The sequence below is a fragment of the Zonotrichia albicollis genome, chromosome 1, assembly GCF_047830755.1.
Source record: "Zonotrichia albicollis isolate bZonAlb1 chromosome 1, bZonAlb1.hap1, whole genome shotgun sequence".
Lineage (NCBI taxonomy): Eukaryota > Metazoa > Chordata > Aves > Passeriformes > Passerellidae > Zonotrichia > Zonotrichia albicollis.
Genome location: NC_133819.1, coordinates 16,430,867 through 16,454,213, shown reverse-complemented (window position 1 = coordinate 16,454,213; position 23,347 = coordinate 16,430,867). Strand labels below are relative to the sequence as shown.

Here is a 23,347-nt window from a genome sequence, read left to right as displayed (position 1 = left end):
AATATTCATACTATATTTGCTATACAATTTAAATCAATTCACACACACATGCACCCAGGCACAAAAATATATATACATAACTATATAAGGATATGCCTGTTAAAAATTCCTTTTGAAATACTCACATCAAACGCATTGTTATTTCTCAATGGGCAAGGGTTGAGCCTTGAGGAGCAGTTGGGATTATCAGCCCAGAACCCGTCCTTGGCTTTCAGCGGCAGTCCTCTGAGTTTCATAAATGTGAGAGCTGGCAAGCTCAGAGATATGTCCCACTCCAAGGCAGATGCTGGTGGCAGCCCACTGTGCATCAGGAAAGCTCAAAGGGTGTCCCCTAGAATGACTGTTTATAGTCTGCCCAAAAAAATTTGCTTTAGTTATCAGTAAATTTCCATCCTGGCCTCCATACAGGTCAATAATTACTGTAATATTCAAAAGTTCAGTCAAAATGGTACCATTCCACTCAGGCTACAAACTGGGTACAAATCAGAATGACCCAAGGCTATAATGGGGTGATGGATTATCTCTTTTTCCTCACTGTGGTCAGGCAAAGGAGTACCTGGTATGATCTGTGCTGTCCCAACCTTAGCCCTGTAAGAGTTCCTGCTGCAGTGAATGGACACTTCTCACAACTCATTATACAAAACCCGAGGCCTAATGAGAACTCCTGAGATCACTGAGTGGCCCAAGGAGGGAGAAAGGGAATGCACCACCACATCTCTAAACAGATAGCTCAGCACAAGAGGAATAAACTATTGATATTGGCCTGGATGATGGGAACAGGATCATAGAATTATAAAATGTCCTGAGTTGGAAGGGACCCACAGTTGAAATGTAACTATGAAAAAGTCTTAGAATAACACTTACATTCAGCAGTCAAGCACAAATAATAAATAGAGGAAAACCTTGCATCAAAAAAAAGCCTCTAAAAAACTCCAATGAAGAGCACTTTAAGGAGGACTAAAGGGTAGAAAGGAGGTGAAATGCAGGCTATATTAAGGACACCATACTTGAAGTAAGTCACCTGTAAGTAAGCCACCTGTCAGTAGCAGCTCAGAATTGTTGAAAAGACCAACATGAGTAAAGAGTAAGATAAAGGGGAGTTTTGAATCCCTCATGGCATTTCTTGCGGCTGTTTAGCCTGGAGAACAGATAGCTCACAGTGAATCTTGTCAATATGGATTGACACCTGATGGGAATGGAGTAAAGAAGATAGAGCCACACTCCCTCAGCAGCATCCAAGTGGCAATGAGCACAAATTAAAATTCAAGAAATTCTCTCCTTCTCTTTTAAAAATATCATAAAAGTGCATTTGTGATGAAGAGCACTGACCTGGCTGTTACCATCTCAGAATGAATGGGAGGGCAGGACTTCAAACAGACAAATTCTGTTTAAAATGTAGGAGTAAAAGGACAGGAATAAATAGGCAAAGGAAGGATTTAGGAAATATTATGATGTACAGATCTACAAAAATGTTAGCTCGGGGCTAATTGATAACCATTAAAACAAACAGACTGTTAGAAAATATTAAAAAGTTCTCATAGAATAAACCAGAAACATCTTACTTTCAGCCCTAAGGGTAGTAATATTTTCTGTACTTTCTCTAGTTTAGTCTTCTCATCTGAAAAATGATACATCAGGAAAGTAACTGTACAGCAAAGTGAAAAGATGATAATTAAAGTTTTAATGGCTTCCATATGAGGAATTAAACAGATCATGATTCTTCTGGCTAAAACATTAGAACTATGGGAGGATATGTGGATATCTACAAAATCATGTGTGGTACAGACTAAGCAAATAGACAGTTGCTCACAGTTAGGCCTAATCTGAGAAGGGAAATCAAATGAAGGCAACAGGCCAAAAGAATAAAACAAAAATAAAGATTTTTATGTAGTTAATTTGTGCAACTCTGCCACAGGAGGCTCTATGTGTTCTTTTGGGTTAAAAATACCTGGATGAGAAATTGCCTTCTATGAAGAGAAATACTGCTATTTAAGAGAAATACAGCTATTACATATGAAGACACCATCACAATGGGCTCAAAAAGGCCTGGGTCACAAGCTGCTCCAGTCTGCAGTAACATTCTTGGCAAGTGCTATTTCATGCTTGTCCTGTCTGTATGCTGTTGCCTAAGCAAAGCTACTATCACTAGTGACAGATAGACTTTGCTCTGATAAACCTGATAAAAGTGTTGCCATAGTAGGTCCTGATTTGCCCCCATATGAATTCACATTTCTGTGTGCATTTCTTCCAACGATCATTGTAGATTTAATACAAATTGGTTTTCGGCTTACTTGGCAATCCCTGCCTTGACATTATGTCTCTGTCCTTTGCCCACCAGAGTCTCTGATTTACCAGAATTGCTTCACACAGTGTTGTGCAAAGAGCAGGATACTGATGGCAGAGGTTAGTCAATGCACCCTGTCCCATTCTCACAGCTAATCCTGCAGGCGCGTGCGATCTAATGCTGCATGAGGTATGTTATCCCTTCAGATGGGATTATGGAGAAGACAGTCTCACAGCAGGGAAGGGGTTATTCCTTCCCTTCCCCCTTAACATTAACCATAGTAAGTACTGAAAGCAACTGAGAAGGAGAAATAAGTTCTTTATTAAATGCAAACTCACTCCATTCCATACTTCCCCCCCATGAAATGATAATTTGAAGTATACCCTCTTTGAAAGAGTTCTTTCAGAACAGTTGCTTTCTGAGAAGGAACCTGAGTTATTTTGCTTGTGAGAAAAACAGACCTTGCTTAAGCAGGAAGGTACTGCACACAGATGCATAGCAACTTTTTCTCCTTTAGCAGGTTTGCTGTATTCATAAAATCCATCTTTAGCTGCCCTCCAGCACAGGAAATCCAAAAATCCTAGCGTGCCTTTTGAAAAACTGAGGCATCAATGTGGAAATAGTAAGATTTGGACATGTATTAGTTGTTTTTATTTCATTAAGACTGAGAGGAAACCCTTCCATCAACTTGGTCTGTCACATAATCTCTGATTTCTAGTTGAGGGGATTGATTTGTTCACAGATGACACCAAGCTGGGTGGGAGTGTTGTTCTGGTGGAGGACAGGAAGTCTTTGTTGGGAGATCATGTCACAGGCTGTGACATGGCCTCAAGCTGTGCCAGGGAATGTTTAGGTTGGACATAATGAGAAATTTCTTCACAGAAAGGGTTGTTAAACAGTGGATTGGGCTGCCCAGGGAGGTGGTGAAGACTCTGCCCCTGGAGGTGTTTAAGGAAGACTGGATGTAGCCCTTGGTGCCATGGTCTACTTGACGAAGTGGTGATCACTCAACAGTTGGATGATCTCAGAGGTCTTTTCCACTGTAAGGAATCCTATTATCTGAGTGGTAAATCTATTATCTATTGTGCTCCACTGGATACAACTACACTTGTTATGAAAAAAGACAGATTCACAGCACTCACAGTTCAGTATGCTCATGAAATGCACATGAAGCACAACTGTGGGAAAACTCTAACATTCAACTTTGTTGTTCTTACTGTGTCCTTTGAAATCTGTTGTCTCATTTTTTTCATTGTTGATGCAGTAGATGATAGATTTACTTCAAACAGCAAAGATGTTTTCTTATGGTGTGAAGTGTAATAAATGTTTTGTAAGGAATCTAACATGTCTGAACAATAATCTATTCTCTCATTGTTTACGATTGCAATGGTTGCTTTAGAGACATTTTAAAATTGTATTTAGGTCTTCCAGTATTAAAAGCTGTCCTTCGTAAAAGATTCATTACACAATGCAGAAAGATAAAATGTTGGTTTTAAGATTACTGCTTGCATTACTTGGGATTAAATGATTAGCCAATTAATCTGAACAAAATTTTATGTAAGTAGGACATGGCTAGCCTTTGCCATCATTTTCAGTAGAGAAGGAAGATGTGGTATCTCATAAGTTACACCTTGTATCTAGCAAAATAAAACTGCAAAGCAAGCAATCAAGTTTTTCATTTTATTTTCAGCAATCACAATATTCTAGCACAAAATCAGAATCTACTGATGGTTATGATGCAGGTCTTAGTTAATGATCTTCTTTGTTGGTTTCCTCAGAAAAATACTGGCATATCATTCTCATATACAACCATGATACTTAGAGTGGCTGATACAATATTTTTCTTGTTCTTCCCCAAATAGCCAGTTTCTGTCACAGCCCCAAAACTTTTTTAAACTGTGTTGACTATAAGCAGTGTTTTTTAATTGCCCAGAGCTAATGTGCTTATAGCCTTAAATCCCCCTTACTGTTCACAGAAACCAAGCAGAGAAGATCAACACTGAGAAGATCAACAGATGGGAGTGCTCAGCTCTGGCTGTTGTTGGAAGGGAAGAGAGAAAGACAATTATGTAGTTTCTTCATAAAAATAGGCTGGATTCTTTAGAAAAGGAGTGGCCAGACATAGCAGAGTGATTTACATTGCAGCGTGGTCTCAAGAGGAATCCTGCCCAGAGTTCTGGGACTGCTGCAGCACTTTCACTCCTTGCTTTTATTCATTGCATGTGAATCATATAGATGTGCTCAGTGTGTTTAAGGATGTCACATAGAGAAGGAACCTCCTTTAATATGACACATATAGTGCCAGTTTTACAAACCTTGCAAATTACTTCATGAAGCAGCAAAAAAGAATGAGCGTGTGTATGTGTGTCATCTCTGCTGGGTGGGACTGGTGAGTTTAGCAATCATGCTTGTTTCACTGTGAATCATAACTCCTGACTCTGCCACAACAACATATGGGTCAGCCTCACAATGTGGAAATGGGACAGCAGGATTAGTCTCTGTAGCAGTAGATTACTGTCAACTTCTCTCTGAAGTGGTTGAGCTTCTCAGCTTCTGCTGCACATTGCGCATGATTGGCCTGAGAAAATCTTTGAGAGTATCAATGAATTAAGGACTTTGTCACCTCGAGAGGTGCATGTGCCTGAGACTTGTGTGTACCTAGACAGCCTAATCAGAACTTATACATTTCAAGGCCTGTTTTCACTTGTGATGGCATAGAGAGACAGGAGGACAGCCATGTAGTTAAGGGGACACTCTCCCATCATGAATTTGAGAGCTCATGCTAAACAAAGCAGTGCTGGCAGCTTAGCTCCCTTGGCCCATTGCTGTTTCTGCAGTCTTCTAATAGCAAATACCATTATCCCTACATTGAAGCTGTGGAACTGAGGCAGATGGTTCAAGTGAATTTACCAAAGGCTCCCAGGTGTCTTTCAGACACAGAATGAAACTGAGGGAGCTCTTTGTTGTTTATTCCAGGTTGTCTCTCACGGTAATGGCTGATTATTACAGGCACACTCGTCTCTGTTGCCAAGGTTACCCTGCAGCTGGTTCAGCAGGAACAAACTGGATGGAGCTCCTTCTCACCTTCACTTGCTCCCAGTGCCTGCATAAGGGCACTGCACTATGCAACTGCCCTGCAGTCCCTTGAGGGGACATAAAATACAATGGTCCTTTCATTGCTGATCCCAGCCCTGAGGGACTGACTATAAATAGCTTCCCATCTGTTTCCATGGGCAAAGATATAGCCAAGTCTGTAACACAGTGGACAGAGAATTTTAATGGTGAGAGTACATGATATTATCATCAAGATGTCCCTCCTTTGTCACATCCCTGAAGTAACCAAAAGCTCAGGAACACTGACTGCATATATTTGCACCTGACCTGAGACGGACTTTCTCTAGTCTGAGCCCTGTATCAAACCAGGAACCAGGCAGGCTTCATGCAAGACTGTAAAGTGTGAGGGGAAGATCTGAAGTGCAGTTGATCTCTGTCCCTGTCTCTGTCTCCCCATAGCAGCGACGTGCCTTGGAATAAGTTATGCCAGTTTTCCATCATTAGATTGCTTCCCTTAGTGGTGTATCTAAAATACAGAAAGTATATATGCATAATTATTTATAAATATTATCTCCAGACAAATTGATCTGCTCTGTGCTATTCTGTGAGAAATGCAGAGATTACTGAGAAGAAATCAAGAGGAAACAGCATAGCATTAAAAAAAGAAAAATCTCCAGTGTTCTTCTAGGAAGACTGATTATCAGGATCTCCAGTGTTTTTCTAGGAAGACTGATTATCAGGCAGGGCTAACCACACTGCTATGGCTTGACCCTGCCACATCTGAGGTCAGGATCAAATGGGACAATAAACAACAAAAAGAGAAATCCTCCCAGCCCTATTCAAGGGACTGGGCTAGTTGTTAGGAGTAAACAAGGACTCCTGAAGAGTACTGAAAAGCAGGCAAGGAAAAAGACGGGCACCCATGAACTACATGTTAGACGTCTCTCCCAGTTCAGAGATGACTTCAATGAAGAAACTATACAAAAATTTGTTGAAAGATGATCATTGTACATCTTTCAATGAATAAATAATATTCTTGTTTTGAAGGACTGAGACACCTTAATTATCCTATAGCTGGTTCCTGCAATAGGCCTGGCTTTCCAGAATTAAAATGGATATACAGACAGCAAACAGGCTGACTGCAGCATTCAGATCCAATATCAAAGTGAGAGACTACATAGTTCCACCCGAAGGAGGACAACCTGGAGAAATACCTGTTCTCAAAGGGCATGCCTAAGAAAGTCTAAAACATCACATCCATAAGTATGAGTTACAGAATTGTTCATTTAGGGCAGGTTTTCCCTTTTTTCTTGCATATGCTCATCATTAAAGATCTGAATGCCATCCTGACCAACCCTTCATTCTGAGTGAGGTATAGCATTATGATCTGAATCAGGACTAATACCCACATTGAACAATTTAATTCTATGGCTGCAGTGGGAAAAAAACAAATCCCAGAATACAAATACTCTCTGACTTCAAGAAATCCAGTAGCTTTAGTAGAATACTTTGCTCTTTGGACATGCCTTCCAAATTCAAATCCTCATCCTGATCCATGCTAAGACCCCAGAATTCCTGTACACTTCAACAAAAACGAGAGAGTATAGACATTCAGCTTTCTTGCACAACTGCAAAGCACAATCCAGACTGCAAAAACTGTCACACCTTCAACAAATTTTAGATTATTCTTTATAAACAGGCACAGCGCTGTTGTAAACACAGCCAGCCATTTGCACATCTAATTATAGAATATGTTTCCACAGTTTAATAGGATAATTACTGTTATTGTACTCATCCTGGGAGTCATTTTTCTGAGGTAAAAGAGTCAGGATACCAGATCCTGAAAGTGGAAGAAGCCAGGCAACAGAGAGGTTTACCACAAAAACACAAGAGAACGGTTTCTGTGTTGACCCTGGAAGTCAGGTGAAGGCAAATGCTCAGCAGAGGAGCTGTGCCCTCTGCAGCCTTCGCCCCGAGAGAAACCACGATGGCCTCATGGGTGCACCTGCCTTGTGCAAACTGCTGACATGGCCTGATCGCTTCCTTTGGACAGACTGCTTGTGTGACTGATTGATTTGGAGGAGCCTGAACTTGTTTATACTTGATGGAATCAGTCTCTGGCCTGCCCAGAGGCTGCCCAGCAGGGCCAAGGACTACAGCACCGGTCGACGTATCTCACATCTGACATGTATTCTGTTAATTTTAGAAGAGTTGCACTTGTTTACATATGGCTTGAGGTAGGTTTCAAGGCATAATAGCAGGTTAGCTGAATTAGTTATAAAGAGACTTTCTCATAGAAATCGGGAAGAAAACCAACCAAACAACATTCTTGGCTTCTAAGGGAGAATGTACGACGCTGGTAGAAAAGCACGTTGGTGTCACGTAGCAGCTGGCCCCAGTGCCGGTTTGTCCCCAAACGAGCCCATGTTTTGGTGGCAGGCCCGGAGCAGCTGCTCCCCGCGGGGGGCGGCAGCCGGCCCCGCTCCCGCAGCGGGCTCTGGCCGCCCGCCTTCGTGCGGGGCAAGCAATGGCGGAGTCGGTGAGGCTGGAAAAGCTCTGAGCTTATCGAGTCCAGCCGGTGACCGACCGCCACCTCGCGAACCACACCGCAGCACTGCCTGCCACGTCCAGTCCTTCCTTAAACACCTCCAGGGGCGGGGACTCCACCACGTCCCCGAGCAGCCCATTCCAATGTCTAATAACCCGCTGCCATTTTATTTGGTCACTTTTCTCCCCACCGCCCCGGATTCTGACACCGTCAGCAGCCGCAAACCCCGCCGGGCCCCCCCGCTCCCCTCAGGTCATGGCCCGGACGCGCAGCTCCCCCCGCCGCGGGCCCTGCGCATGCGCGCATCGCCCGGCCCGCCCCGCCCGCTGTAAACAAACCGCGGGCGGCCCCGCGCAGGCGCAGCGCTGCCGCCGCAGCTGCGCACGGAGCGTCGGGCGGTCGGGGCCGGTCCGGGAGCGCTGCCGGGATGGACGAGGACGTGCTGACCACCCTCAAGATCCTCATCATCGGCGAGAGCGGCGTCGGCAAGTCCAGGTGAGGGGGCGCCCGCCAGCCTTCCACAGCCTCTCCTGGCCGGCCGGCTCCGGCCTAGGCCTCTGCTCGGACAATGCCGTCTGGGCGCGGCCTGCGCCCCGCAGGGCCGGGCCCGCGGGGGGAGCTCCCTTCCCGGCCAGCTCGCCCGGCGGGCGTGAGGTTCCCCTCCTCCTCTTCTTCCTCCTCCTCTTCCTCCTCCTCCTCTTTCTCCTCTTCCTTCTCCCCCTCCGCGCTCCCGCAGCCGCCGGCCCCGAGCTCAGGTGCCCGCAGATGGAGCCGGGCTTCTGTGGGGCTGCCCAGGTCAGCGGGCCGCCCTGTGCCCGGGGCAGCGTTGGGTGTGCGGAGATGGGCACAGCCCCTTGTACAGCCCCACAGCGCTTTGGGGTTAACGCCTAGCCCGTAATACGGATATGCAGAGTCACAGGTGACCCAGCATTGGGTGTGTGAGGGGGAGCACGGGGACTCAGCATAATAGTTCTAACCCAGGTTTTTTTGCTACTTCTAGGCTTTATCGAGTACATTGAGGTTGAGTTCTTCCTCCCTGCTGTATTCATGGCTTTGGCTATGCTGTAGATAGCAATGCTAAGGAGTTGGCATTTTGGTTGTGTATTGTTTTCTTTTTTCCACAGTACCATAGTTCTTACTAAAGGGTGTGGGATTTAAATGCAGATGGTGTCTAGGAATGTACCACACCGGTAATTTTATATTTGATATTTTTGTGCCAATAATATATGTTTCCTGCCGTGACCCCAAATTACATACAAGTTGCTGATTAGGGAAAAAAGGTGCCCATATTTATTAGAAGTCTGTCAGTTACTTGTTTGAGTTAGCTACTGAGTTGGTAATTAGTACAGTAGGCCCCTGGTGACAGACATGACCTGAGCAAATTTCTTGTAGTTGATGTCACCTCACATATGAGTGGCCACATGGAAGAATTTTTCCTGGGGCAGATAAAACACAGGGGTTTTACATACCTTATTATATACATGTCTCTTTACATCAGCAAGCTTGCTAATAGAGGCATTATATGGAGGAAGTAAAAATGCTATTAAATTATAATAGTGGAGTTGTTCAGGTACAGGAACTTAATATAGAATGATTACTAAATTTATGTCTCTTACCTATTGGTTGACTAGGAAAGGTCAGATGTTTAACAGGTATTAGCAAGGTGGAGTAAAGGGTTGGAGTCCTGACTTCTGAAAAAATGCTGTCTTAAACATGGTCCCTTTGAGGGTGCTATGCTTTGTAGAAGATGATAGCTATCTATGAACAAAAAGTAGAAGTTGGCTGGGCTAGGCATGCAAAACTGGTGAAATGATGGTTTTATTCTAGTAGCAGTATAAGGGTTCCATAATTTCTCTGTTCTGAATGAACCTAGTATTGGTTGTAACTAAAAATAGCTGCTCTGAAATAACATCTTTATAGAACCATCTGAAGGTACTGGTAAAAACCTGTGTGCTGTTATTTTTAAGAGAAATTATCATTTTAATTCTTTAATAAGTGAAGCTACCTTTTGGTTTTGGGGTTCTGGAGTAAGGAGAGAAAAAAAGTTGGTCTGTGATTAACTTGGAGTTGTCACTCATCCTCATGAAATAAAGGAATTTCAGTGGTCACTGTTTTTGTCAATGCAGGGCTGTGTCCAAATGCTAGAAAGCACTTGACTTCTAAATTCACATGCAAAAAGAGGAGAAAGGAACAGGGTGGTGGGGAAGACCAAAAAGTAAATAAGGATTTGTTTTGTTTCTCCATCCTGGGAGTGAGTAGAAGCTGTGGTTGTAGCAAACAGCTGCCTGCCACATGCACTTGCCACAGATGCATAAGACTGCTGATTTGAGGGACTGCATGTTCAGAATCTTTGTCTCTCACAGAAATATTTACATTTGGCACCGGTGGCATTATGGGCACATCTTTAAGGGACCCTGTAATGCTCTGGTGTGATGTCCTGTTTATTCTTAGTTGTAACTTTTTCTATTGCTAACAAACACATTCATCAGGATGGGGAAAATATTGTGTGCACGAGTTGTTAATACAAAGAAATACAAAATCATAAGATGGTTGGGGAGCTATTTCTACTCTTCAGCTTCTGTGTCTTTATTTCTCATGGGTGTTGTCCTTGCTGTTCCCCTGTGTGCCCAGTTCAAGGAATTATTTCTGGGATGAAAAGCTGACTTGGAATTTATTTCTCAAGCTTACAGAAATACTGTGTGAAGCAATATTGAAACAAAACAAAAAATACTACTTTTGTACTGATTTCTGGGAGAAGAAAAATAGAATAAGGTTGAAGTGAAATGCTTTGCAAAGCAGATCACAGGGCTGTTCAGGCAACTGATTTGACAACTTGTGTGGTACTTTGTTTTCAAAGAGATGTTCTTGGTAGTGCATGCAGAGATAAGGGCTCAGGTAGCAGAGCGTGTCTGCTCTATTCTTTCCATGTTCTTTTCTTTTTTCCATATATTCTCTCCTACCAAAAAAAAAAAAAAAAAGAGATGTGAGTTTATATGTGAGTTTATTGAGTTTATTTAGCTATGTGATGTGCTGTTCCTTTCAGACTTGTAATTTATAGTCTTTCAGCAAGGTATGGATATGCTGCAATAATAGTATCTTGGTTTTTTTTTTTTCTTTTTTCCCTATCAGCCTTCTGCTGCGGTTCACAGATGATACATTTGACCCAGAACTTGCAGCAACAATTGGTAAGTATGTGCTGATACTACCTTAGAAAAACTGATAACATTTTCAGTGTAAAATTGTGGTTTGTTCAGGCTTGTCTGAACAGTTCTGTAAGAACTACTACTCTCCTACTGATTTATCTATGCAAAATAGCTGTCAGGTTTTTGACTAATATTATTGCTGTCCAGGCTTGTGTCTCTGTAATATGACACTTGATAATTATCTTCGGACTCTGTAGCAGGTAGTGTTAACTCTTCCAACTTCTGACAGTACTGGAGTGCCCTGGGCTCTGCGTGGCATCTGCTTTTCCTCTGTAGAGAGGAAATTACAATGTGTGTTGCTTTTTTTTCTTCTGCTTAGCAATCAGTTCCTTGGCAGCAGGACTCCTGAGAGAAGTGGAAGAGAGCCAAGAATCCAGAGCTGCTGGGGAAAAAGGCAGTGACGTGTCATTGCTGTGCTGGTATTGTACCTACCAGCATGGGCCAGTTGTGCTCGGGAGATTGACCCAGAATGCAGAATACACTAAGGGGATTGGTTCTCAAAGGAAGCAAAATGGAACTTTTAAGACTATGATGCAACTCTGTGCCGAAGTAATAACTGAAATTATGGAAAACAGAGATACTTTTTCACACCACCATTTCAGTTGCATTCTTTACTTTCTCTGTAGGAAGATTTTTGTCTAAGAGCTTATATAAAATTTTTTCTTTTGAGTTCAGCTGCTGGTAAGCAAAACCAGCTCTGTCTGATTTATTAATAATTAAATAAATTGATTTTTTTTTTCACTAACATTAATAAGATTCAGGAGTACTATTTCATATAAAGCACTGAGAAGCCAAGGGGAGGAATGTGGCCTGTTTTTGTTCATTCCATTGCTTATAAAAAATGAAGTTGTTCAAGTAGCCCCACCTCAGCTCATGAGGAAGGATAGCGTGGAAGGAAACAGGAATGAAATAGATCAGGTGGTGAAGATGGCAATCTTGGATTCTAGTCTAATAGTTTGGCACTGTATATACTTCATGTCCTGTTATTTCTTGATATGCCAACCATGTGAGCCAGGCAGTGAGTGCAGAATAGCTACTTCAGGCTTCATGGTGTTTTGGATACCAAAAGAGTAGCTCAGTCTCTGAGTGGGGATCTTTATTGTTTGGGGATTTTTATTTGTTTTTAATGGTGGAGGTTTTTTTTAATTTTTTCCTTTCTGCTGTTTGTATCTGTGTCAAAAACTGGCATCATTTGAGAAACTAAGGAAATATTTCCTGAAGTAATTCTTCGGGTTTGTGAACATGCACAACAGCATGTGTGCCAGCTAATCACTGATTGTTAAATAGTAACAATTCAAGGTTCCTTGCTGGCAGGTCCTGCTCTGCTCTATTTCTGGTGTGGAAAAGGAGGAAGAATACTCAATGTAAACATTACTTCAGATAGAGTTTGAGTTTTGAAACAAATATACTAATCTGGAATGAATGTGATCATTTGGCAGGAAAAGTCAGTTTCTAAAGCCTGAGAAAATGCCCTGTTAGGCCCAACCAGGTGATGTTTGAGGTAGTGCTGTGCAGGAGAGCTGCTGTGACCCCAGCTGTGCAAGTCCTACAGCATGGTGTCAGGGGCACTCCTAGGGGATAGCAGATTCATTTTTTTTGTCAGCTTAACTGGAAGAGGATGGCGTCTGGGTTCTTATTTGTTTTCTTGTTTTTCTTTTTAAACTACTTTCCAGTGCCATTGCCATTTTCCTGGTAAATGTATTTCTAAGAAGCAAAATGTCAGCTTCCAATTCAGGGCATGATTTGTTGTTCATATAGATAAAGCAGTTGGAGTGGGTTCCTAGAGGTAGCTATTCTGCTGCATGAAGACTGATGCTAGATGACAATTTCAGGTACTTACAAGATGGTGAAATGTCAAAACACTTTGTGAGTCTTGGCTTGGAGTTCTTTTTTTGCTAATTAAACATAGTATTTTGTTTTGAGAGTTGGGGGACAGAAGGACAGAAGAGGTTTTAAAGCCTTTCCTGTTGAAACTGAAGAGTATGGTGCTTTTCCAAAATGAATGGTCTATAAATAATGTCTTCTTTTGATGTCATCTGCGTACTGACTGCTGAGCTGGCTAATGTGACTATATATTTTTTTAATTTGGATTAGAAAGTGAGGAGAACTTTGGTTGGTTTGGTTTTCTTTAAGATAAGAGCTGCACACAAGCCCACAATACTGAGGAAAGCTTTGACAGCAGTACAGCTGGTCCCCTGTGATGACCTGTTGAGACATCTTAACCTTCATAGCCTGCACAGACCTACTGGGTCCAATTTAAAAGAAACCTTTAATGATTGTTTCATGTGGGTTATTCTTCAGAACTTAGTAAAAATCCTGTGATATTCTTGGAAGAATAAGCTGCTTTTGGCAAATACTTCTGCTTTAGTAGCTTCAGTTGGATTGAACGTGTTGTGTTTAACCTGGCAGATTACCTGTCCTTGCATTCTCTTGAGAGTGAGGCTGGCTTGTTTGTTGGGTTTCATCACATGGGTCTTACCAGGCTGCTTGTACCCCAGTATTTTCTGTTGGCCTTACTGATCATGCTTGTCCTTTCTTTGTAAGAGAGATTCTAGGTAAGTCTTCAGTGCAATCCATATTTTGCAAATAAAGTCATGTATTGAGATCTTATGTCTCTTAACTTTTTAGCTTTCTTTGCATTTGGAGTCCTCAAACTCCTAAGCTGTCCAACTTGTCACTTACCTACAACACAAATACTACACTGTAGCTAATTGTGCACTTCCTGTAAACACAGCATGGCATTACTGGCCTGGATATGAGAGCAGTGTCAGAGCTGCTTCTTACAGGTTGTAAGTCTGTAGTAAGTTAGTGTGCAGTGCTGAGGCAGGAGGTGATAACACACAGGAGTACGCTCTGGTAGTGCTCTCTTGTTTCTGGCTGCCTTCCAAGGCATGGTGGAAGGCACTGTCAGCTTTCTGCTGTCAGGGCAGACACATCACTCTTGCAAGGTCAGAACTGATACCTGTCACACAAACATGTCTGTATTTCACTGTTGGCTTTAGGAAATATAAGCACCCTGTTTGCTCAATTCAACAGGGTTTTCTTGAACCTTAATTTTTTTTTACTTTCTTATAGCAGATGGGCAACCAAAAATCTGTGTATTTAAAAGCTTGCTTTTTGTTAATTGGTTTTTATATATGTTGAGCTCCTTTGTTTGTTAGAATTCTATTTTACTTGCCTCAATCACTTTAAAGTGATTTTGGTGTGTTATTAGTCCATTTTCATACTTTTGATTTTCAACAGTCAGTTAAATGCATGGGGCTTAGTCACTATTTCAGTTTTTTATTTTACTTGCATTGGTCTTGCAAAATTCAAAGTGAATTTTAAACAAGCAAACATAAAGGTGTATATATCCATTTCCATTAAATGAAAATTGCTGAACTGTGCAGGCACAAGATACAGAATCTGTTTACTGAATGGAAGGAGAATACTGTGGCATCAGAATGCATAAAATATCTTTGTCTTAAGGAAGAAATTTTCTTTCTTGAAAATATTATGATGTCTTTTGTCATGTTAAGTATCCAATAGACTTGTAATATCTGCAGTTGCAGGTTTTGGTGCCAGACTAGTGGATAAAAGAATGCACTGTGAACTGTTGGACATGCTGACCTAACTGCAGATGGGGATTTTTGGAGTTCAGGGGAAGAAACATGCAATTACAGTGGAAGGAAGAGATTCTGTTAGCCTGAAAGTTACTGCTGAGTGCTGACAAGGGGTCAGAACAGAATGTTCTCTAGGATTGAGTCAAATTGCTAGCATAGCAGTCTTCTGTGAGCTAGGTAATGTTCTAAGAACTGGTGTTTAAAACAAACTTTATAACGCCTGTTCTTTTCTGTGAACATAAATGCAGAATAATGCACCATTCTTGTGCATGCTATTGAGCATTGTATTACTGCTAAGCTAGGGACTAAGACTACTAGTACCTGCAAAAAGCCAAGTTCTGTTCAGTTACTACCAAAGTTGATGTACTTTGGGAAAACTTTGCTTGAAAGAGTGTAGGCTTCTTCCAGTGCAGGATGTTGTCTGAAAAACACCTGACACTTCAGGAAACACGTCAATGAGCTGAAGCTGTGAAACAGTGGAATAAAAATTGTGTTTGTTTTTTGAAACAAAGATCTTTTAAAGTTTGATGCAACTGAAGTTTTCATCTGCTTATAATATGCAGTTTCTTAATCATGCTATGTATCCTTTGTGACTTTAGGTTGAATGTGGTTTGGCAGCTGTTTGTATTTGTTTGTAATCTGCATGAATTTGGGAGTAGTGTAAGAGCAGTGCACTCATCCTGAGGCTCTGCTCATTTTGTATCAGAATGTTTTCTGGTAGGGAGTCTGATTGACATTGTAATTCCAAGTACAAAAAGGTTGCTGTTGCACTTGAAAGTTGTTCTTGTGGAAGTATCAACTTTCCATACTTCTGCTTCATTTTAGAGCTCTTGCCTGGTGATACATGAAAGTCACTCCAAAATACTTGAAATGGATTTCTAGGTAGTTACTTGCTATTAGTAACCTAAGGGTTAAATTAAAGCATAATGCATCGTAACTGATGAGCCTCTCAAACAGATGTGTGTCACTATATCCTTTAAATTTGGAGTCACTAACATGCTGTTCTCCTTGGCCTGAGTTTTGTGCACCTTGTCCTTGAGCAATTGATAGGCTGCTTAGTTCCTGGGGTGGAGGATACATGGAGGGGGAAGAGTTGATACTTGTTGGAGTAATAACTGACCAGCAGAACCATTATCTTGTCTATTTGGAGAGTGTTTGTGAGTAATGAATAGAAAGTTAATCCATTTGAATTATAAACTTAAAAACTTGTCCTGGAATATGTGCTTTAATACAAGAGATACAGTATTTGACTTACTTCCATAAAATATTTTGAGTCAATGGCTTAAAAGGCCTTTAGGCTTTTGCAAAAGCCTGTCAGCAAGAAAGCCTTACATTTTGAGTGAAGTTCATAAATAGCTAGTGGAACTTATTCTTCCTGCTTGTGTCAAAACTTGGGGTTTTTTTGAGTTTGATTTTATTTTTTCCATTTCTCTTTATTGTCTTTTTAAAGATAACTGTAATATGTTTGAAGAACTAAAATGTTTTTCTTCCTCTAGGTGTGGACTTCAAGGTAAAAACTATTTCAGTTGATGGAAACAAAGCTAAACTGGCAATATGGGTGAGTCTCTCCCAAGTTCTTCATGTGTTGCTTTGCTTTAGGAATAGCTAGGGTTTCTATAATGTATAGCTTGTATAGAATCCTTTTCTATTAGTATGAAGGTAATTTAGAGAAGTGGGAGGTTAATACTGCAGCATTCAGAAATTGCAGTGAACTGTGGGATGGCTGGCTGAGGGGGTAGTTCTGCTGCCTGTGAGCTTCTGCAGTACTAATTGCAGATCTGGTGGGGAAAGAAGTAGAAAAAAGGAGGAACTAAATGGTATTAAATCAGTAGAGGGATGTAATTCATTACTAAATTTTGCCTGTAACACTGAAGTTGTGTATTAATAGATTAAGACTTACAGTTGTGTAATCTGTTGCCTCTTTAGAGCCATTTTTTGTCTAAACTTCATAGCCATCTTATGAAGACTTTTATAGGCTCAACATCAGAATTATTTGAAGCAGATGCATTTCAAAGAGAGAGGGGCAGTGTTTGTAATTGTAGCTTTAGTGGATTCGACTTCTGCTCTACTTAAAGGTAGAGCTTCCATTACAGCAAGCGAAGAAAAAATACTTCCAAGCTTTTAAAATATTCCCCATTGTGTAAACCAGCCTCCACACTTGTGACTTGAAGCACATTTTTGAATAGTCAGACCAGTTGTGTCTTCTTGTACCAAGCAAGATTAAAACTTTGTTTCTCATATAAGTAAGATATCAGACCTTTGTTTCCTTGGGAAGTAGTAGTAGAACATGAAATGTGTATTGCAGCATTTCTGTAGCTTGTAAGGTGTTTCATACCTCACTAACAAACAGGACTTATGTCTTAGTTACAGTTGTAGTCATCAGTGAAATAAATGGGTTTGACAAGGAAAATAAATGTAACAGCTTGAAAATAAAGAATGCAATAGCTTGAAAATAAAGAATGCATACAGGAAGAAAACCAGACTGATAGCAAAACAAGGAATGATAAGTTAGGGAGTTTTTTCTTTCATTTTGGTAAATAGAAAGAAATAATCCTGAGAAAAACTGGAAAAAAAAAGCTTGTGAAAGTGCATCATGACACAAAACCAAGTTTTAGATGTGTGATGTTGACTGAGTGGCTTGTAGAATGTTGTAGTCTACTTTGCTTATCCAGGCTGTTTGTCAGGGAATCCAGAGTGTTTCATGTGTCACTTCTAACCTGGGTAAATTAATAAAGTTGTTTAAATATTCTGTGCATAAAGCCTTCAATGAGTGTGCACCATAACTTAATCTCTGACAAGAAAACAGCATTCTAATTTTGTGGGTTTTGTTTTATTTTCCAGAGCTAATGACTCTTTAATTTTAGGATGTAAACTCAACTTTGCTTACAACCAGAGAAACTTCTGACTTATTCCTGCTTCTGCTGTGTTATAGCATGTTAGTCCATTTTCCCTGGTACTCAATCAAATTTAATTGGACCAAGTGATTGAAGTGAAAGAACTGGTTTTGTTGTCATGGGCTGTGATGCTTGTTAGAAAATGTTAGTATGGCAGCTGTGCTGCTTTCTTGCTGGTTGCTGCAATACTAGCTGCAGATCAAATGCATTTGCAGAAAGGGCCAACCTACTGTTATATAATCCAGTTACATATTACATTTAGTAGTTCAAAGGTGCTTCCTGGGACAGACTACATAAAGTCTCAAAGTTTATGTGTAGTAAAACAGCAGGGGATGGAATAAACTCAGCTAATCTTCTAGTGGAATATAATATAAATCTTACTCTGTTCATCAGAAGTAGAATACCTGAAAGCTAAACTGCATTCTGCTCAAATTGTGAATAATGGAACTTTTTGAATGGCTTATTAGGATACCGCAGGTCAGGAGCGGTTCAGAACATTAACCCCCAGTTACTACAGAGGTGCACAAGGTGTTATCCTAGGTAAGTATATCTTTGCATGCTAGTTCAAATGTTTGTGGTTTTCTCATGCACTGGAGTTACACAAGCTCATATAGCCTTTATATAATATCTAAGTGATATTTAAAATCTTTGTGTCTGTGTTGAACAACTCATTTAAAAGCATCTTGGTGTCTCAACTTCTTTCTCATGTAGTCAATCTGACCAGCTTGAGAACCTCTGATTTTTGCATGAGAATAAAAGCTACTGCTATCTGAAGGGATAGCTTGGAACTTTGTCCTAGTGCTGTCATGAATTTGTCTTTTATTTATTGCTTTTTATTTTTACCTGTGCTTACTAAGTGCAGAGTAAAAAAAAAATTCTCCTCAGTGTAGTCTCTCTGTGTCAGTATGATACAGCTTTTTCTTCTCCCCGTTGTTTTTTTCCTAATGAAATTAATGATATAAACCATGTGGAATCTGGCTGAGGTTTTTTGGTATTTGTTTCCCAACTGATGGAATGTTACACAGTCAGAATCACTTAGAAAAGACCAGCTGGACATGTAGAAAGCACCAATCTGTGTTTGAGAAACCCAGTTCATGATGAAGTCAGCTTCATGGTGAAGTCTCATTTGTGCTTTTATTTTTTGGTGTATGGAAGAATGTTTGCTAGGCACTGAGCTCTGAAGTTCTCCACTGCTAGGAGTGAGGAGCTGTCTAAAGCAAGGGCAGGGATGTACATTTAATATTCTTGAAGTTGCTTTAGAGAATCTTGCTAAGCTATTGTGTCTAGTTAAATTGTTTAATGTGGAATAACATCTGTCATGTGACCTCCTGGTAGGTTTCCCAAGTTGGGAGTTGCAGTATCTTCCTGGTATAGGAAGGTGCTGTCAAAACATGTTGTATCAAGTCACTTTATTGCACTGAACCTGCCACTTACTTACTGTTGAAAGCTGTAAACAAGCACTGTGTGGGAGATAGGTTCTGCTGTTTGAGAGATTTGCTCTCCCATTAAATGTCTCCTGACCATTTCTTTGTTACCTGTCTTCCAAAAAATAAATTTGTTCATGCAAACCAAGTTACAGATTTGATTGAAAGAAGCTGTTTATGCCTATCTGCACATGCAATGTGAAAACAAAAGAAAAAAACACTTTTATAGCTTCAGTACTGATGGTTGTGCCATCCTGTTTCCATAGCTGTTATGTAGTGAATTTAGGTATCCTACATGATGAGGGATCAGCTAGTGTAGAATTCCTTGGAGAATGATAGTCTCTAGTCTGTAAGCTAGGATATATCAAGGAATATTAGTCTGAGAACTGTAGGTGGCTGAAGCTTGGAGTTGTTCTGCATCAGTGATTTGAGCTGTTAGATGTCCTATTTTCTTTCCAGTTGTTCATACAGAAGGTAAATTTGAATCCTTAAAACTCCTTCAGTTTTCTGATTCAAAAAGCCATCATTTTTGCTACTTTTGTAATGTAAGCTGTAATTCTTGGAAAAATACTGTGAAATAATATCACTAATATCTTTCAGTTTATGATGTCACAAGAAGAGATACTTTTGTCAAGCTGGATAACTGGTTAAATGAATTGGAAACTTACTGCACAAGGAATGACATAGTGCAAATGTTAGTTGGAAACAAGATTGATAAGGTAAACCAAATTCAACTGCAGTAAGTAATCTGCTGGTGTATTTTGTTAATAAGGAATATTAATGCTTTGTTTTATTATAGGAAAACCGTGAAGTTGACAGAAATGAAGGCCTCAAATTTGCAAGAAAACATTCCATGTTGTTCATAGGTACGTTGTAGATACTTGCAGAGATCTTTCTTGATTTTTCTTATGTAAGGAAAAGTACCACTTCTGTAGGATTGAGGGTCTTTCTGTGTACAATCCAATTAATGATATTTCTCACCTATGCTGGGCACAAAGATAATGGGTGTTCCAGTTTTTTAAAATGGTGCCTGTCCAGATCCCTGTTGTAGCTGTGGATGATTATGTAGGTACAGGTTGTCCTTAGCATGATGAAAACTGTTTTGGGTTTGGCATTTTGTCTGATTTCTTTCCCAAGCTGACTTGCTAGATTAATAACAGAAGCAAAATGAAAGAGGGAAAACTGGTGCTAGTGGCCAGCCTTCTGTATAGCAAAATGGCTGGTACCTGAGAGAAATCTGTATTAGAACTGGGATGTAAAAACAGGTAGGTATATAATTAACTTATGAATGGTGGGTGGGATTGAATAATGACATAATTATGACTGGAGCAAGTATATTAGTCTCATCTTGCTGCAAAATGAAATGGGTCTTGTAGGCAAAGCCATGTAATGATAAATTAAAAAATAGGTGTTGAAGTGACTCTTTATGCATATGTTTATTATGTGTTTCACCTAAGGATCAGAAGGGATTATTTTACAGGATTATTCCAGTAGCAAAGCAGTTCATTAATATGTACTCATTTATTCTTGTACTTAGACTTACATTCTTAATCTCTGACTGAAGATTAATTTTTTTTTAGTGTCCTGCTGTGTTTCTTTTTAGCCACAGCATCAGATGTGGAAATCAAAGTTCAAAGTTGAGGCACAAGCTACTAAGTGCAAGGGAGATGAAAACAAAAATGAAAATTAGACTATAAGTGTGCCTGTATGTGTGTATGTATATATATATGCATGCTGCATATGCTGAGTATCTGCGTGGCTGCATAGATGAGCAGGGCAAGCTCTTGTGGGGCTTGAACAATTTCTGGTGGTGTCTGTTGTTCTCATAACATAACCTGGGCAAATTTCTTAGTCTTGGTTAAAGTAAGGATCCTAAGTGAAATTACCTAGAATTCTGCAAATTGCAGAAGGAATGAGATTTGTTATTGTTTTTATCAGATGAATTTTATCATGGAGACTGACTCAGAATCTTGCAGTATGGATCCTTGATTCGTATGGTCTGTGGTACTGCAATTATGATTAATGTACAGAACTGAAACACAGAACAGCAAACAGTTTTTTCAGACAAGAATCCAGTTTTTTCTTACCTGGAGTGCTTTCTACAGGAAAATAAAGCTAAGCTATAGCCGTCTGTATGTTCTGGTGAAGTTTGACTTGAAAGCTCTTCTATTAATAATATTTTGAGGTGCTGCCTGTGTGGTGACAAATCCCCATAGCTGCCAATTTTGGCACTATGTTTTTAGGAATAGGTTGTAGAAGTTTTAAGTCTGTTGTAGGTTGAAACTTAAATGAAAGAGAAATATTAAACAAGTTACCAGAAGTTATGCTAACACTTGGCTTTTTGTGTCCCTTCTCCAGAGGCAAGTGCAAAAACATGTGATGGTGTGCAGTGTGCCTTTGAAGAACTTGTTGAAAAAATCATTCAGACTCCTGGACTGTGGGAAAGTGAAAGCCAAAACAGAGGTGTAAAGTTATCAAACAAGGAAGAAGGATATGGAGGAGGAGGAGCATGTGGTGGATATTGTTCTATGTTATAAACTTTGGGAAGCTTATTCTTTGCATATTTAAACAGATAGTTACATCTTTCTGTACATAAAGTCATTAAATGCTATTTTTAGGGACCTTGCAGTTTGCACATATTTGTTTTGTATCATGGCAGTGAACACTTGTAGAAAAAAATGTTCTGCAGCTTTCCCAGTCTGAAAATGTTATGGTAAGCATGCCCAATTTGCAATCTTCAGGTTTTTATAAGTAGCATTAATAATGTGCAAGAACAAATGCACTAAAAATTTTACAACTGTATACATTAATTGTGTAACTACTCTAAACAAATCCATCTAACTGATACTGCATTGTCTGCTCTTTGTCTTATTTTTAAATTCTGTTGAAATTCTAAAACTATATAGTGTGCACAGATCTTGGAAACAGTATGAGCTATAAATGTTACATTTCATCTCTTCTAGTAAATGCTTTTTTAAGGTATTAAAAGCAGCAGGATTATACAGTTCTTAGACAAATCTGCTAAAATTTTGTCTTTCAGCAGTGCAGTCTAAAACACAAATTGGCACAGGCCCTAGTTGGCATCAGCACTTTCTTGAAGAGATGCTTTGAAAGCTTCCTTTGCAAAGCTGGGAGACGCCATGTTTTCCTTTTAATCATCACTTCAGTTGATGGCTTAACTGGAGTTTTAATCTTGTGATATTTATATACTAAATTTGTGGTACTCTTGCACTCTAAGTTTTTATGATGGTCTACTCTAGACTTGCTGCAGAAAGTCTTCATTATTGGCAAGGGGTCTGAGTGATGTCATTGTTCTTTCATTGTGAATCATTTTGCCACACTTCAGTATGGATTCCTAATTTTCTGAAATGTTTGTAGTTTAAGTTTATCTCAACTGTAGCTCACTGTGACTGTGAGATCTCTTATCACGTCTGCTTTGTGCAGCTACTTATTCAGAAATAAAACTTCTGTCACAGACACTAAATGGGAAGCTATAGGGCTTCTTGATCTCTGTATGAAAAAATACTATTGCAATGAGTATTCACTTGAATTTACTGTATCAAAGCCAATGGTTTGTTTCAGAAGACTTGTATAGACTTAAATAAATTTTTTTCCACAGTGTTCAACTTTTTTTAACCTCTTTCTATTGCAGAGTTCTATATTTTCTAGCACATATGGTTAAACAAGGTCATTTCATATGTACAAATTATTTCTAAAGGACAAGACAAAGATGCTGTGTGGGATTTTAAAATAATCACTACAGTGCAGTCAGTAAATGAGTTATTAGGCAGTATCTTGTAAACATAGTGAATGACAGCATCTTTTATTACTGCAAGGTTTTGTCTAAATGTCAGCATACATGATCTGTGTTTTGCAGCAGGTCTTGGCTGCTTCTGTTAAAATACATTTTCTTCTTTACATGGAAACTTTGTTTTCTATTCTGTTTTATACTTGATAGAAAACTACCAAAATTTGAAGGCTTAACCATGCTAGTGGTTTTTTCTAAATATTGTATCTAGTATTGTTAATGTAGTAGGATAATTTAAATATGTAAATGTAATTAATATTAAATATGCATAAACATTATATTAAAATCTTAGATTTGCATTACTGTTGCATGCAGAGTATGTGGGCTGAGCAAATTGTGTTTGTTAGCACTGAGGTCAAAGGATTTTGGCTTTTGTAGCCTCACTGTAAAGTTGTAGGTGAATCAAAATTCAACAACTTAATTTTGTCAGCAGTAGTTGGCAAGTATCATAATGCTGGGAGATGCTTGTAATTTATTTCCATATTAGTTTCCCCCCTAGTTTGGGTGCATCCCTATGCTTAGAAGAGACA

The 23,347-nt window shown here is 39.8% G+C and overlaps 1 protein-coding gene across 1 annotated transcript; it reads left to right on the top strand.

Annotated features, from left to right (window-relative positions):
• Positions 1 to 8,222: 8,222 nt before the first annotated feature.
• Positions 8,223 to 22,630, top strand: RAB18 (RAB18, member RAS oncogene family). Its single transcript, XM_074534518.1, has 7 exons — positions 8,223 to 8,381; positions 11,016 to 11,071; positions 16,188 to 16,249; positions 18,053 to 18,125; positions 19,610 to 19,728; positions 19,809 to 19,875; positions 21,368 to 22,630. The coding sequence occupies exons 1-7, from the start codon at positions 8,314 to 8,316 to the stop codon at positions 21,544 to 21,546; spliced, it is 624 nt and encodes a 207-aa protein (XP_074390619.1). The 5' UTR covers positions 8,223 to 8,313; the 3' UTR covers positions 21,547 to 22,630.
• Positions 22,631 to 23,347: the final 717 nt, after the last annotated feature.